This window comes from Budorcas taxicolor, chromosome 5, assembly GCF_023091745.1.
Source record: "Budorcas taxicolor isolate Tak-1 chromosome 5, Takin1.1, whole genome shotgun sequence".
NCBI classification, from domain to species: domain Eukaryota; kingdom Metazoa; phylum Chordata; class Mammalia; order Artiodactyla; family Bovidae; genus Budorcas; species Budorcas taxicolor.
Window position 1 is genome coordinate 147,992,234 of NC_068914.1, and position 16,953 is coordinate 148,009,186.

Sequence of the window (16,953 nt, forward strand, 5' to 3'; positions counted from 1 at the left end):
CACAACTTAGGGACTGAATCACAGCACAATGCCTGATATTTAATCATAACCTTACATTTGGGAAATGAAAAGATTATTCTAATACTAAGAAGTAAAGTGTGGAAGAAACTTCTTGCCTGGGAGAATCTGGAAGCCGGGGCTGGTTCTCAACTGAGAGGTGGGGTTGGGGGCATTCATATTTATCAGAAGACCAAGGTCAAGGTGAGAAGTCCTGCCCTACAGTGACCATCTTCATCTTTCTTCTTCTGCAGGTATTAACTCTCTGATAGCAAACAATATCTATGAGGCTGCCTACCCATTGCATGATGTGAGTACCACCTCCACCACTCAAAAGGTGGAGCCCTGACGGCAACTCAGCAATGAATATGCAGGCAGGAGGGAACCGTGGCATTGAACCGCCTTGGCTGGTTCCCAACCATGTGTGAAAGACAGTGATCTCCAGCTTGATATTTGCCAGTTATCTCAAACTGTCTCAGAAAAACTGGATGTTTTTGTCTAAGCCTCCTCTGCACTCCCTGCCTTGATTTTGGGGAAAGTGTGAGAAGCTGGTTACAAGAGAGATGGGGAAGGTGGATTCGGGGAGGCAGGTCCCAGATTGTGATGATACACAGCCTGGACCATTAGGCCCTCAAATGATAGTGATGTGTGATATTATGTATGTAATATTATATGTGATAGTTATATGATAGTGTTATATGGTACTATATATATATTTTATATGCAATATTTTTTCTGTGATAGTTTTATTTAGGTGTAAAACTCCTCATCCTTCTATGGGAACGTGTATTAAGTATCAGTGTCAGGTCTTTTTTTTCTATCTTGACTTTTTTTTTAATTTAAATTTTTATTTTTTTTTAATACCGAAAGCATTTTATATTGGGGTATAGCCAATTAACAATGTTGTGGTAGTTTCAGGTAAACAGTGAAAGGACTCAGCCATACATATACATGGACCCATTCTCCCCCAAACTCCCCTCCCATCCAGGCTGGCACATAACAGAGCAGAGTTCCATGTGCTCTACAGTAGGTGCTTGTTGGTTATCCATTTTAAATATAGCAACGTGTACATGACCTTCCGAAAGTGCCTAACTGTCGCTTCCCTCTGGCAACCATAAGTTTATTCTCTAAGTCTGTGAGTCTCTTTCTGTTTTGTAAGTGAGTTCATTCATATCATTTTTTTTTAGATTCCATATATAAGGGATGCCATATGATATTTTCCATTCTCTGTCTGACTTGCTTCACTTAGGATGACAGTCTCTAAGCCCATCCATGTTGCCGCAAATGGCATTATTTCATTCGTTTTAATGGCTGAGTAACATTCCATCGTGTGTATGTAGCGCATCTCTATCTGGACATTTTTGAAGGAGGTCTCTCAAATTTCTTCTACTCTTTGTGGTTAAGAAAATAGAGAAACTAATTAAGGCTTTCGTTGGCTGGAAGCAGTGTTATAAACGTCCCATAACAAGATACAGTGATATTGTTCAAGATGACGCATGAGGACCTTAATTGGTCCATGAACTCAGTGCCCCCTGGCTGCCCTGTCCGCCCTATCAGTCACTTTAGCATCTGCTGCATGGTGGTACCAAATGAGACCCCCGGGGCGGGTACCCTGAGTGCCTGATGAGATTTCCCAGGTGACCTTTTCTCCTCGCTGACATCCTTGCTGTGGGCATATGTGAGACGAGGTTCTGCCGGGTATTGAAGGGGCACAAGGCAGGTTTCCTGGACATGCTAGTCTGTTTCCAGGGTGGGCTCTGCTGCTCTGTTTGCCGTGAGCAGGTACAGGAGGCTCCGAGGCTTGTGAGGGGAGCCACCCCCTGTAAGCTCATAGGACACACAGCAGGTGCTGGTGACCTTGGAAGTGGACCAATGTTTCCTTCTGGGTCATGCCCTTGACCTTTCTTAAATGGGAATGAAAGAAAGGGATGGTGTTAGAAAATTTGAAAGGGAACCGTCTCTCTGTTTTTGATCATTGTCTCTGTTTTCTCCTCCCACAGGGTGAATATGACAGTCCAGGGGATGATATGAATGACAGAAAGGTGAGCCGACTTGATGCTGTGCCCAGGGCTCTGGGCTCGGGGACCGCCATGGGTGTGGGGCTGCGTAGACACATCCTGGATGTTCTACTTACTGCTTTTCTGTATCAGCCATTTTTCCACAGCCCCTGTCCCCAGGCATTTGGAAATTCGGGAGCCATTTTTGGTCACTGACATGACTGTGTATCGGGGTGGGGCTGGCATTCCTTGCTCGGTGGACCAGCGATGCCACATCCTAAAATATCCCCAACAGTGGCACACAAAGGCAGCGTGCCCACCCCTGATGACAAGAGAGCTTTAGCTGAGAAACACTGAGCATCCAGAATCCTTAATTCAGGGAGTCTTCAACCTCTGGGATCTAATTCCTGGTGATCCGAGGTGGAGCTGATGTAATAATAACAGAAACAAAAGTGAAAGTGTTAGTCACTCAGTCGTCTCTGACCCTTTGCAACCCTGTGGACTGTTGCTCACCGGGCTCCTCTGTCTGTGGGATTCTCCAGGCAAGAATAACTGGAGTGGGTAGCCATTCCCTTTTCTAGGGGATCTTCCCAACCCAGGGAATGAACCTGCATCTCCTACGTTGGAGGCTGATTCTTTACTGTGTGAGCCACCAATAGAAATACAGTGCACAATGAATGTCACGTGCTTGAATCATCCCGAAACCACTGCCCCACTCCCCAACCCTGGTCCATGGAAAAATTGTCTTCCATGAGACAAGTCCTTGGTGCCAGAAAGGTTGGGGATTGCTGCCTTAATTTATAGATGGGGAAACGGAGGCACAGGATGATCGTACACCTTGTCCATGATAACACTGCCACAATCAACCGAGACGGGGCTAAAACCCCTGTGACCTCAAATCCCATGTTCCTGCTAAGCATATAGCAGTATCCGTGCCATTGTGTCTTGTTTGGGGAGGGTCATCTTTAAGTTATTATTCTTATTCTCTAGGTAGACAGGTGGGGTACAGTGACCCCTAAATTATAGATGAGAAACTGACTGTGTATTCCAGGCAGCTGGGAATGAAAGGTTATATTTAGGGGAGGGAAAAGGGTCCCATTGGAGAATCTCTCCTATGTCAGGCGCAGCTCCTGCCTGGACAGCTCTGTCCCCAGCTGTCCATGTAGATCCCGTTTCTTCTGTGTGCTGGTATCCTGGGAGTCTGGGTACCACTCTCTTCTCCAGGGATGATGCTCTAAGCATCCCCCAGCCTGTTCAGCGGAGCTGTCCATCTGACTGCCCCCTCATGCCATTCTCCAACCGGGTTCCCAGGCTTAAGTGACTCTGGTGAGTAGAGGAGGGTGGGCGAGGGTGGGCATGATGAGGAATAGACCCTCCCTGCCCCTGCTCTGTTGTCTGGAAAACCATTCATCCCCCAAGTTGCTTTGGAGCAGCCTTCTTTTTATCCTGCCTATTAGTCCCTGTTATGAAGTGTTAAGTATTAAAAACATAAAAAGGTCTTTTCCAGAAATACGGCTGTGATTGCTTACACATGTCCCTCTTTCTGCCTGCCCAGGGAAGCTGCTGTAGTTTTTCGATGTTTTAACCTCATCTGTTTTCTATCTGATGCTCATAGTCTTGGGGTTTAATTTCCTGAAAAGTCCCAGATCAGATTTAAAGGCAAAGAGAAGCCTTTCTCCCCACATCTCACCTCACTGGTCTTGGCCATTTTCTGCCCTCCTATTTTTTCATCTCATGTTCCTCCCCTTTAAAGGGTGATCACCAACCCACGGCCCACCTGAGAGACCTCTTGCTGGGTACGTGTTGACCCCCAGCCCATCAAGGTAGGGTATTTTATAGGAACATTCCAGAGACCAGAAACACACAGAACTCCTGGGAGAAATCAGCCAGTCCCCTGTTATCCTCACAGAGGTAGAGAGAAGCGACATGTAGGCTATCCAAAATCTATGTGCCTTTGTCTGGAATGATATTATATTATTGTTAACAGTGAAACCCCATAACAGAAAGTTGTCCCCCAGGAATTGTTTTACTTAGGGCAGTGCACATCCCAGCCGGGGAAGTGGATGGAACCTGGCAGGCAGGGACAGACCTCCAGGGCAGAGCTGCATCTCAGTGGATAATTCCCGAGCCTGATGTCAAGCGATGCTCAGTGAGGATGGACAAGTGTCTCTGGAAGGCAAAGAGCCCATTTCTTTTCTTTTTTTTTTCAAAATAATTTATTTATCTGTCTGTGCTGGGTCTCTGTTGCTGTGCGGGCTTTTCTCTAGCTGCAGTGGGCGGGAGCTGTGGAGCTCTAGAGTGTTTGGGCTTCAGCAGTTGCAGCTCGCTGGAGAAGGAAATGGCAACCCACTCCAGTGTTCTTGCCTGGAGAATCCCAGGGATGGGGGAGCCTGGTGGGCTGCCGTCTATGGGGACGCACAGAGTCGGACACGACTGAAGTGACTTAGCAGCAGCAGCAGCAGCAGCAGCAGCAGCAGCAGTTGCAGCTCGCGGGCTCAGTTGCTCCGTGACATGTGGGATCTTCCTGGATCAGTGTCCCCTGCATTGGCAGGTGGAGTATTTACCACTGAGACACCAGAGAGGCCCCAAGGACCCCATTTATTGTGACTTTTCCTCAGGTTTGCCAGCCAGTCCTGGCCTCCTTCTTTTCCTCTGTCTGAGTCATGGTTAGGGAAATAAAAGTTGCTGTGACGGGAGCTAAGAGGATCATGAATGAGACTGAAAACTTTTTTTCTGTCCATTTGGATTGGGAAATCGATACTCAGCAAGACCAGGAGACTGGTTCCCATGTCCATTAATTCAGTGATCCCTGACCTTTTTTGGCACCAGGGACCAGTTTTCATGGAAGACAATTTTTCCACGGATCAGGCGAGGATATGGCTCCAGGATTAAGCGCTTCACATTTTTTGTGCACCTTGTTGTTGCTCAGTTGCTAAGTTGCATCTGACTCTTTGCCACTCCATGGACTGTAGAACGACAGGCTTCCCTGTCCTCCACTATCTCCCGGAGTTTGCTCCAGTTTATGTTCATTGAGTTGATGATGCTCTCTAACCATCTCATCCTCTGCTGCCCTCTTCTCCTTTTGCCTTCAATCTTTCCCAGCACCAGGGTCTTTTCCAATGAGTCGGCTCTTTCTATCAGATGGTCAAAGTATTACTATTAAGTCAGCTCCACCTCAGATCCTCAGGCATAAGTCCGGAATGCTGGAGACCTCTGCATTAAATGATTGTTCTGTTAGGACTGACCCTGGCGTTCAAATCCCAGCCAGTTTTGCAGCCAGGTGGACGTGACTTCTTGAGTGTGGCAGGGGGACTTCTCGCTGCAGGGCTGGCTTCGCTCCCGGAGCCTCAGAGGTATCTTGAAAGAAAGAGCTGAAACCTCTGAATATGTGTAGCAGGTTTGTCTGTGTTTGTCACATTGTAATAGTCTGGCATTCTTCAAGAGGGCTGTGGGAAGGATTTTGGTTAGGTACAAGGGAGAACCTTTGAATTTGGTGTTAGAGGAGGTGTAGAATGGTTGAGAACTGATGGGAGATCACTCCTATGGAGGACTTTAGTGGTGATCCAGCCATCCTGCTGGTACCCGGGGTTCGCCTCCTCTCTTCCCTGAAATCTGTGGCTATTCCAGTGGTCTGCCTCTTAGGTGGAGAGCTCTCTTTCCCACCCCCACCCCCCTCTGCCTAGTGCAGCCTGCAGTCTGTATGACTCAGCTCCTCCTGGAGGGTGATTCGTGAGAGGTTCCCTCCCTCTGGAGACCAGGGGTTTCCCACCTTTCGAGGAAGCAGGGCTGCGGGGTCTGCAGCCACCTCAGTCCACATCGGCCAGACTCTCCTGCTTTTCTCAGCATCCCAGAGAACGGACTGTTTCTGTCTTTTGAGGGAGGCTTGAGTCCCACCCGCATCCCATGGCTTCCCTGCCCACTTACAGAGAATCCTGGGTACAACCTTAGAAGATGACTTCCTTTAGTAGCTTTTACACCCTCGGTCCTAGATCTTCCAGCTTTTTCAGAGGACTGTCTTCTCTGGTGGATGGTTAAAAAGTGACCCACCAGAAGGTTCGTGACGAGAGTCCGTCTTGCTTTCCGATGGGAAGCCTACTTATCTTCTCGGTTTCTCTTAAGGTCTAGTTTTCCCATCTTGCACAAGTCCCATTGAATTAATGGAGAAGTGACCTGCCAAAAACTCAGATAGGTCATTGCAGGATCCAGGGGGTAGAATTCCATCCTCTCCCATTCTAGTCCTCCCGTCTCATCAGTGCCTCTCAGCTGGCTGCAGCTGGCATCGCTGTGTCTGCCACAGGTCCAACTGAGGAGCTTGGGACCTTGGTGAGGGTCATGGGTCTCATGCATCCTGCCATCCTCTGGCCTTGAAGATGGCTTTACCAGCTGGGTCCTTTATAGTCTCATGAAACACTTATACTGACCTACTCTTGGCTGTGACCCTCGGGGATCAACCTGGCCTCTGGGTGCTCTGATCCATTAGTGGAGTGGTCGCCGTGGCTTGTTTCTTCTTGCAGTAAAGTTTTGGGATCAGACCCATGTGCTTGGAATGACATCTCCAAAATAAGGCTCTGTCCACCGAGGAGCTGTAGACCCTCTGGCTTTATTTGCAGGCTTGACCAGTTGGTGAAGAGGACCTGGTGTAACTAAGGGAAAGAGCAGATTTAATAAGATCTAATAAGCTAGGAGCTTATTAGGAGGTTTTGTTACAAGTTACCATGATTGTCCTGAACTTGACTGACACATGCTTATCCCTGTGGGGCAAAGACTCTGGCCTGCCTCCCTGCACCCTGACCGCTGGTCTGTGCTGGGGCCCTGTAACCAGGGCATGACCTACCTGGTTTGAAACTGTGTGGTTAAACATTTGTAAAGACAGCCAACAGTCTGTAGCACCCACCACCTAGCTCCTGTGTCGCCTGCCCGGCGGCCTTGTGAACCTGCCGGGCAGAGCTATGTGGGCATTCAGGCATCACTGTCACATCACCTCCCAGGTTTGAAGCTTGGACCTCCTGCTCCGGCGGGGTCTGCGTGCTGATGTCCTCTGCTGTGTCTGTCCGGCGCATCTCCATGGGGCACGGGCAGCTCTCTTGGCTCAGTCTCCTCTGTATCCGCCAGTGATGGATGCAGCCTTGAGAAAGGACTCTTGGAGATTTCGTCCAGCAGGTCTGGGAGCCAGCCAGGGGCAAGGCCTGGGAACCTGGCTCTCAGTTTGGACCTGAGCCAAGCAGGCCACACTGGCTTCCTGGAGCATTTTCAGTTTTCCCCTTCAGGGCACTGCAGACAGGTTTAAGGGTTGGACTTCATGACTTGGAGAGGAATGTGCCCTGGAGGTCAGGGCCTCAGAGGGAGCACTGACGTCCCACCGCTCTCCCGGGAGGCATTGCCCGTATCTCTTGACGCAAGCTGGCCTCCCTGTGGGCCCCCAGTGATGTCACTGTGACAGCCAGGTGCTAGTGAGCCCAGCATTGGCACCGGGGAGAGGGAATAAAAACCCAGGGCAGTAGAAGCACCAGGATGACGATGAGGAAGAGATATAGTAATAACGGTATGATCAGGTTTGGAGCCGCTTGCCTGGAACAAAGCATCAGGCTTCATGGATTCAGATCTTCACCTGCCCACCGGGCACCGTGTCGCCCCCTTTGTGTTGGGGTGTCCTGCTCTGTAGAAGGTGGGACTACGGATGCAGTTTCCACCATCAGAGCCCATGCAATTTCTGGTTCTGTTTTTGAAGTTGTTGGAGGGCATTGTGACAAAAAGTCTATACCTACCAAGTAGGAATGCCAATTCTTATTTCAGTTTTAGTATGGTGTCTTTGCTATAGGGCTCATGTTCAGCCATCTCTCCAGAATACCTGGTTAGAGTCACTTCTCCTTGCTAGAACTGCGTGAGTTCTGTGTGACGTGTGAGAAGATGCAATGTAGAAGACTAGGAAGTGTGAAATAGCATTATCTCCCAAGACTCTCCCCTTGCTCAGCCTGGCCTTCCTGTGAGGACACGTCACATCACTTTCCTCAAGGCCTTGGCACAGAAGGCGTGTTCTCCTAGTTGAAACACACCCCCACCTCCTAGGTCTCAACCCAAATGTCACCTCCTCAGAGAGCCCTTCTCTTGCTGTCCTTTTTTACATTCCCTGGTGGCTCAGAGGTTAAAGCGTCTGCCTGCAATGCGGGAGACCTGGGTTCAGTCCCTGGGTCAGGAAGACTCCTTGGAGAAGGAAATGGCAACCTACTCCAGTATTCTTGCCTGGAAAATGCCATGGATGGAGAAGCCTAGGCTACAGTCCATGGGGTCACGAAGAGTCAGACACGACTGAGTGACTTCACTTTATCAATAATTAGTTTTAAAATTAATTTTGATCTGAGTATAGTTGATTTGCAATATTGTGTTAGTTTCGAGTATACGGCAAAGTGAATCAGTTATACATAAACATATGTCCACTCTTTTTTAGATTCTTTTCCCATCTAGGTCATTACAGAGTATTGAGTAGAATTCCCTGTATGCATGCTAAGTTGCTTCTATCATGTCCGACTCTTTGTGACCTCATGGACTGTATCCCAGGTTCCTCTGTCCATGGGATTCTCTAGGCAAGAATACTGGAGTGGGTTGCCATGCCCTCCTCCAGGGGATCTTCCCGACCCAGAGATTGAACCCGCATCACTTACGTCTCCTGCATTGGCAGGCGGGTTCTTTACCACTAGCGCCACCATGCCTTGGCAAGTGTCTAATTTTGACTTGCTAAGCTGGATAAAAAAGGTGACTAGCTGCCCACTTCACCTCTAACCTGGTTCCCTGTTTTTCCTGTTTAGCTGCTGTATCAAGAATGGGCGCGCTACGGGGTGTTTTATAAGTTTCAACCCATTGACCTCATCAGGTAAGATGGGGGAGGGGACCCTCGGGAGGACCCGAAAGATTTCCGCAGACTTTCTCGGCCCCTGGAGGTCTATTGGCCAAGCAGAGGGCTATTCTAGACTACCTCCCCCAACTGCTCTGTGTCTTACGGGTGCAGAACAAGCTCCTGGGTGAGGGAGGGCAGTGGTGGCTGTAGGGCAGCAGATGATACAGACAGATGTCCCCTGACTTGCATCTTGGGGTCATCAGCACCATGGTCTCCCCCTTTCTGCTCTTGGGGGAGAAGGGTGTGTAGAGTTCTTCTTTTATTACCATCCCTCCGATTTGCCTCAAGAAGGATCTGGGTGCAGCAGATCCTTAGGTCATGCCCCAGAAGCCGCCGTGCTGAACAAGAGGAGGGGAGACCTGACAAATCATATAAAGAATAAACTGCCTGGTCTGAGAGGATATGTGGACTTTTTATGGCTTACCCAGAATGACTGGAAGGGAGGAGAGACTGGATTCCAAATCCCACCCTTTTAATGCTGCCCCCAAAGTGCTGCCCAATTGCCTTGGGAATTTGCGCAGCTTGTACAGAACAGAGGTGACAAGCTTTCTGAAAGAACTTTCTGGAATTCGATAGGTCTGATGAGTCTCAAATGGTTGAGGGCTGTTAGAACTCCAAGTCTTTATCAGGTGGAGTGTTACTGGGCCACCCTCTGCAACGGGGGAGCACTGAGCTGAGACTCCGGAGATGGGGATCTTGTCTAGGCCCAGCCACTAAGGGGCGCTTGTTTCTCTGGGCAAGTCATAACCCTTCTTTGGTCTTCGGCATCCTGTTGTTGTCTCTCAGTCGTGCCTGACTCTTTGCGACCCCGTGGACTGCAACATGCCGGGCTTCCCTGTCCTTCATCATCTCCCAGAGCGAGAGACACTGAGATAATGAGACACTGGGACAATGAGTTTGAGACATTGCTCAAACTCATGTCCGTTGAGTCAGTGATGCCATCCAACCATCCCATCCTCTGTCGTCCCCTTCTCTTCCTGCCTTCACTCTTTCCCAGCATCAGGGTCTTTTCCAATGAGTCGGCTCTTTACATCAGGTGGCCAAAGTATTAGAGCTTCAGCTTCAGCCTCAGTCCTTCCAATGAATAGTCAGGGCATCCTGGTGGCTCTAAGCTGAGAGGCTGAGCTGAGGGCTCTGTGGGGAAATCTGGTCCAGCACACTCATTTGGAAATGATGGGGACCCTCAGCCCCACGCCTGACGTAGAGGACTTGCTGCCACTCAGTCACTCGTGGCTCATTCTCATGAACTAATTCATCAGCCGGCAAACTCAGAGAGTGTTCCTGGCCACTTGCCCTGGGCTGGGACCTCGAGAGGGGCGGCCGCCAGAAGGACCAGGTCCAGTGGGAGCGAGTCCAGCTCCTTCTTGGAAGAAGACAGCAGGCTGGGAGTCAGAGTTTGGGCAGGCCCATCTCCCACACAGAGAGGGGACAGCCCTCCTGGGGAACTGGGAGCTCAGTTGGACGTCTCTTGACGGCAGGTGTTTGTTCCAGCTGAAGGCTGTTAGCCGAGGCACTGGGGTTGGGGAGCCGGGCCACGGATGCGGGTGACCGTGGCCCCTCACCCAGCACCTCCCGTCCCCTGGCTGCTTTTGTGAGGCGCGGCCGCCTGGATTGTTCTCCGGGCCGCTTCCTCCATGCCTGGCAGCCTTTGATCTTCCTCTTGGCCTCGCCAGTGGCCACCCACACTGTCGCCTGTTTTCTCCAACTCATTTTTTAAAAATATGATTCCAGAAAATAAAAATTCTCCCTACTGGAGAGCCTCGTCTTTTCCCTGGAAACTTCAGGTGACCGGCTGCCAGCTAAGTGGGTGACGGCAGCTCCAGGGTGCACCCCATGTCAGCCACCAAAGAGGCCTCACCTGCAGGGGAAGAGTTGCCTTTGTTGCAAAGCCCTGCTCTGGGCCCTGGCGGTTTCCAAGGACGCAGAGCCCAAAGCTATGGGTCCCAAAGCTAAGTGTCCACTGTGGGTCCCAGTGTCCACTTCAATCAGAGTTTCTACCACGTGTCACAGTGTCCACTTGCTGCTCAGATCTGGGAGCCGGGGGCTCTTGCAAACCCTGCAGGATGCCAGCAGCTTGGATATGCCTGGAGCCTGGAGCATCTCTCAGATACTGGCTGGAGGGAAGGGAATGGTAATGTGTGTGGTGGGGGGCAGGAGTAGAGGGACTGTTGTCTATCCAATGGGGGTGAGGAATTTGCTCTGCTGGAGAGAGGAGGTGACCATGGAGAGAGAAGAGGGGAGAGAGAGAGAAGGGACGGAGGCCTTGGGGGTGGGTCGCGGAGACAGGGATGCCATAAGCGTGCCCCTTGGGGGCTCATGGAGAGGAAACTGGGGTGAGGCCGTGGGGACAGCTCCTGCACCCTGCTGGTTCCACCCAAACTCCTGTGTCCACGTCGCCTCCGTCCTTCTCCCCATCGTCTTCCCTCTCCCGCGTCCTAGTCCCCGGTCTGACACCAGCTCCTGGGAGTGTGTCTTCAGCACCGTTTCTCTGTTTTGCTACCTGTTCTTCATCCTTGCTTCCACCTCTGGAGACCTAGTGGTCCGCAGGATCCAGTCGGAGGCTGCTCAGACCCTGTGCTTCCATTGCAGCGCACGCCTGTGAACTGTGCCCCCTGCAGGCTCACACAGTAACTGCACCCATGTGTTCTGTGCTGAAGCAGGGGTGTCCTGTCCAAGTTGGAGGTGACTCTTGCAAAGGCCAGCAGGGTCTTTCCTGCCTGTTCTCTCGGGCCCCTGGCTTCTCGTTGTCAACACTGAGCTCCATTCCTCCCCCCGTGCCTGTGGTTTGGGACATTCAAAAGCACAGAGCTGCTGAGAGCCCAGTGGGTCTGGGACGTCTGTTTGCGTGTAAAGAAAGCCCTGGGACCAGCTATCCTTACCTGTCCACAGTCCTTCAAGCCTAAGCTGGAGATGTGGGGTTTGAAGCTCCTTTCCCAGGGGTGGAAATTGGGCAGAGGGGAGACAAGATGCCCTTTCCTGCACCGTGAGCCCCTCCCTCCCGCTGCAGGTACCTGGGTCCAGCAGACTGCATGGCGAGGGTGCTAATGGGGGTCCCAGCCCAGCCAGACCCTGCACCCTAGGTCCTACCTTTGTTCTAGAAACCTCAGGGCCTACAGGCCTGAGCAGAGTGTGTGTTTGTGTGTGCTCACATGTGTGTGCATAAGTGTGTATGTGTGCTCACATGTGTGTGCATGTGTATATGTGTATGTGTGTTTCTGGGTGCATGTGTATGTGTGTATGTGTGTGTGTGCACAGGTGTGTGTATGTGTGTGTGTGCGTGTATGTGTGTGCATGTATTTGTGTATATGTGCATGTATGTGTGTGTGTACATGCTGCCTGGGAAGTTCCCCAGGGAGGTATCCAGAAGGGACCCCCACTCCCTCACAGTAGACTCTTCTGGGAACTCCCAGCCCGTGGCACTGGTGTCCAGGCAGAAACAAAGTTTGTGATGGAGCCAGTGGAGGAAATGCTGTCCCGGCAGGAGGGAGGTGGCTCTACTAGTCTCTTGGGGCCATACGAGCATCCTCACAGGTAGAGGAGTAGATTTCTGCTTTCAGCACCCAAGGTTCATGCCCTGATGTCCCAGGAGGGGAATGGGTTTTATTCCTTGGGGTAGCCAGGAGCCCAGGCCTTGGTGATGTGTATAGTCCTGATCCCATATTAGCCAGCCTTGTCTTTTCATGAAAATGAATATGCACTCACAGGCTGCTTTTCTTAGCTGGGAGGTTTTGCTGTGGATGAGACAAAACAATAGGCTTCAAACATCTGAGTTAGATTTAGCTACTAACTGAAGCTGATATACAAAACTGTATTTGAAAGCATCTGCTGCAAGTTAACTTCAATGGCATGTGGAGGAGAGGGGACCAGAAGTTCACTCACCTCAGGGTGAGTAGCTGATGACCTTGGGGGATGCACCAAGGGCATCGTATATAGGCAGTGTCCACTGTGCCAACTTGGGGCTACCGTCTGAAGAGGGGTGAATGGCTCTTCCTTGTTCCCTCCTCTTCTGGGGATGACGTTTCACGGCGGGGGCGGGGAGTAGCACCTATCCCTGTGGTGGGTCTGGCGCCCTCTTAGCAACGTCCTGCTTCCTCAGTCCCTCTTCCTAAGACCTCAGTGATATCAGGAGCCTTTGGGTAGCATCTGTGGACAGCAAGAGTGGCACTGTGTCCCCAGCTGTCTACCCATCTCTTCTGTCCCAGACTCTCAGCCCGCTCCAGCCCTGCCCGTGGAGAGCCCATCTAGAACCAGCATCTCAGGAATTGGCTTTCCCTTCTTCTATTACAAGGGCTTCCCAAGTGGCGCTAGTGGTAGAGAACCCACCTGCCAATGCAGGAGATGTAAGAGATGCAGGTTCAGTCCCTGGTTCAGGAAGGTCCCCCGGAGGAAGGCTCAGCAGCCCACTCCAGGATTCTTGCCTGGAGAATCCCTTGGACAGAGGAGCCTGGTTGGCTACAGTCCATGGGGTTGCAAAGAGTCGGACACGTCTGAGGTGACTGAGCACACACACACCTCCTGTTACAGGGCAGAGGCCCTGATCCTTGCCAGAATTCCTCAGAACAACCTCTAGAAGGTTGATCCACCCCCTCTGTCTCTGAGCCCTTCTTCCATCCTCCTGAAACACACCCACATCCTGCCCCCCTGTGCCCCCGCACCCCCCGCCCAGAGGAGAGAGACAGAGGGAGCCACGTTCTTTCTTAGGAGGCTTCTCAGCAGGTCAGACTCAGGGAGAACCGGCCACAACTGGTTTGGGGGAGGGACTGGAGAGGAGAAAAGAAAACGTTGATCAACCCATGATGAATTATTTCCTGAGCCTGCTGCCTTCTTCTTGATCTTTGCTGGGATTCATACAGGCAGTTCAGCTCAATGCAATCAACATTTCCTGATGCTCACAGTGAACAAGTCTGTGTGCCCTCAACGCGGGGAGGCATGGCGAGGAATAGGGTGCAGTTTGTGTCCTCAAAGATCTAGCAGTCACATAGGGAGCCAGACATGTGTGAGGCAGGATGGAGTGAAGACTTTTAATGATTGTAATATAAGTATGACCGTGATTGGACGGGCCAATGGTTGGAGAGTAGTTGCTACTAGCAGAGTAAGGGAGGACTTTCTGTAAGAGGTGGCACTTGAATTAGAAACCTTGCTTCTGAAGGCCTGAAGTTAAAGGGTTAATGATCTCGAATGTGTCTTCATTGTCAGCCTCGGCTGCCCCAAATATGGACTTGTTGAGCCTGGTATTGTCGGCCAGAAATCACAGTACTGCCCAGAGCCAGGTCCTTTCTGCCTGTCGATCGGGAGTGATCAGGTCAAGACCTTGACTTGCAGACCTCACTTACCTGCCTGGATTCTATGCCAAGCCTGGCCCATGTCCTTGGCTCTGTCCCGGTAAGTGAGCAGAGCATCCAGGGTTAGAGGAGATGAAGCTGGACCCAACAGAGGAAACCAAGGAGAGGTGATGTGAGGCCAGCCGCTTGTTTTCTGTGGGTCTCAGCCTTGAAGTGTTGGACTGAGCCAGGAAGCACTTTGCAGGCTGAAAAGGGATCATATTTCATGGGTCTGAAGAAGACTCTTCTTTTTCCTCTGAGGGTGTAGGAGCATAGCTGGCAGAGACGAGCAGGCGGTAGCTGGTTGCAGCAGAAACATGGGAAATGATGTTCGGTGCTGTTGTATTCTGGTCCATTTTATAGACAGGGAGAGAAGTCAGGCTGCTTATGAGATGCAGCTGGGAAAGAGGCCTGTCCCCCTTCTCCTTTCTCTCCCTCCTCCTCCTCCCCAGATGTTATGAACCCTCCAGAGAGGAGCCAGCCTGGGGCTGCCAGTGGATCAGGAGTTGAAAGAGGTGCCCCCAACTGCACCTGAGGCCATTCTGCTCCTGCAAGGGTGGCCTCCCGGCCTTCCCTAGCTGGTGGCTCCTGTTTTAGTTCAAAGTGAATCTTCCTTCCTGGAGTACCAGTACTTGGTGGCTCCCACTGCACCAGGAGGCGGCATGAACTCCCCATGGCCTCCTAGGGTTGCATGGCCAGAGGTGGGTGGGGGTGAGCGTCCAGTTCACTAGCTCCCTGCCTCCCTGACCCCCTCTTGTCAGGTCCTATTTCCCGAGGAGGAGAGAAGCTGGTATTTGCCTGAAAATGTAGGACAAGCTATAGGATTCCTGTCTCCTTGGCCCTTGTGTGCAGTAAACTCTCATTTATCTGGAACCCCGGGACTAAACCATGATGTCACAGAGGTGGGTGGAGCTTAGAGGTTGGCTGACCTCCATGCCCCGACATGGGATAGGGGACGGAAGGTTTCCACTCCCAGCATACTGATCGAGCAAACACCCTGCATTATTTTTCCTATAGTAGGAAGTGCCTGGCCTCGGGGGCAGCATATTTGTCTGCTAGACATTTCTAGCCACTCGAAGGTCATGGAGCCAGGGCAAGAACTTTGCCAATTTCCCCCGTTTAAATTCAGTTTTGCTCCCTGGAGCTCCATGGAAAAAGAGTTTCTCCCTGTTGGGTTCTGGTGGTTGTTATTGTTCAGTCACTCAGTTGTATCTGACTCTTTGTGACCCCATGGACTGTAGCCCGCCAGGCTCCTCTGTCCAAGGGATTTCCCCGGCAAGAATGTTGGAGTGGTTTGCCATTTCCTTCTCCAGGAGATCTTCCCCACTGGGGGACTGAACCCGAGTGTCCTGCATTGCAGATGGATTCTTTACCACTGAGTCTCTAGGGAAGCCCTTCTATTGAGAAGGCCAGCCTTTAAATATCTGAAAATAGTTCTTGTGTCCCTAATAATTCTCACGCCTTCTTTCCTGCAAGCAAAACACACCTGGCCTTGCTCCGTGCCCTCCTGTGGCATGGGCTCTTCAAGCAGTTTAATTATCACTGTAGCCCTCTTCAAGACCCACTGTCCTGGCAGGCAAAGCAGGGCCCTCCTGCACCACACTTCACCTGGTATAGCTAAGCCAACATGCATTTGCGGTGACGGTGTGTCAGACATCGATGCTGGCAGAGTGGAGATGAATTAAGCATGACCCCATTCTCAAGGAGCTTAAGCTCAAAGTCATATCTCAAAGCTTGTAGATGTTCAGTTGGCTTTTCTGGGAAATCTAGGGACAGATGGATAGAGAACATTTTCAAAAAGTAACTGTGAGACTGTAGAAAAACATTATATAGAAAAGATCCTCTGGATCATCCCCATGCACCAGCCCCAAGCATCCTGTATCCTGTATCGAACATAGACTGGCACTTGGATTCAGGATTGGGAGCTTGTATACACCCGTGGTGGATTCATGTCAATGTATGGCAAAACCAATACAGTATTGTAAAGTAAAATAAAGTAAAAAAAAAAAAAGAAAAGATCCTGGGGGAAGCTGGCCCCCAAGCAAGTCATCTGTGATGGGGTGTGATGGGGTGCTCAGGGCTGTCAGCTGTGCCTTGGGCAAAGATTTTCAGTGGTGACTCTGACTTTCTAGAAACATCCTTTGATGCATGACAGCACCCACAGACCCATGAAAAAACCTCAGAAAGTATTTTAGGATCACATCACTTAGGGATTTACCAAGTCATGGCAAAACCTCATGTGTGCAAGTCAGGTAATCCTGCCTAAAGAAAACCCAGCCAGGCTAGAGCTGTTTCAGAGAAAGAAGGGTAACGTGACCAGAGATGGGGCGGGGCAGCTGGTATGAAGAAAGACTTACACAAAGAGTTCCTACTCTAGGAACAAGTGGAGAGGGAGCGGAGTCTTTACTAAATTATGAGATGGATAGTGACTGTCCATGTGTTTATCAGACCCTGAGGCACCTGTCTAGGGATGTTCCTCTGGACCAAGAGCAGTGGGTTAACGATGAGAAGAACTCAGCTTGGCTCCAGCCTTCACAGCAGGTGATATAATATTTGGACAAGCCACTCTCTCTTGAGCCTCCATGTCCTCAGCATGAAATGAGGATCAAAAGACCTGTCCTAAATGCCTGACAGTAATATGGTGAGGCTTACAATGTAGTTGTGCAAATAGCGTGGTGAGGGGCATAGGTCTGGTTAAGTAAATCTATTATTTATCTGCTCCCTCGGGAAAAATTATACTATTTCC

At 50.8% G+C, this 16,953-nt stretch overlaps 1 protein-coding gene across 1 annotated transcript in view; it reads left to right on the top strand.

Annotated features, from left to right (window-relative positions):
• Positions 1 to 16,953, top strand: part of ANO2 (anoctamin 2) — a 335,990-nt gene that overhangs the window by 106,078 nt on the left and 212,959 nt on the right. The window contains exons 8-10 of the mRNA XM_052640077.1: positions 252 to 307; positions 1,998 to 2,039; positions 8,798 to 8,862. Coding sequence (XP_052496037.1) covers positions 252 to 307; positions 1,998 to 2,039; positions 8,798 to 8,862 — 163 coding nt within the window. The remainder of the gene's footprint in view (positions 1 to 251; positions 308 to 1,997; positions 2,040 to 8,797; positions 8,863 to 16,953) is intronic.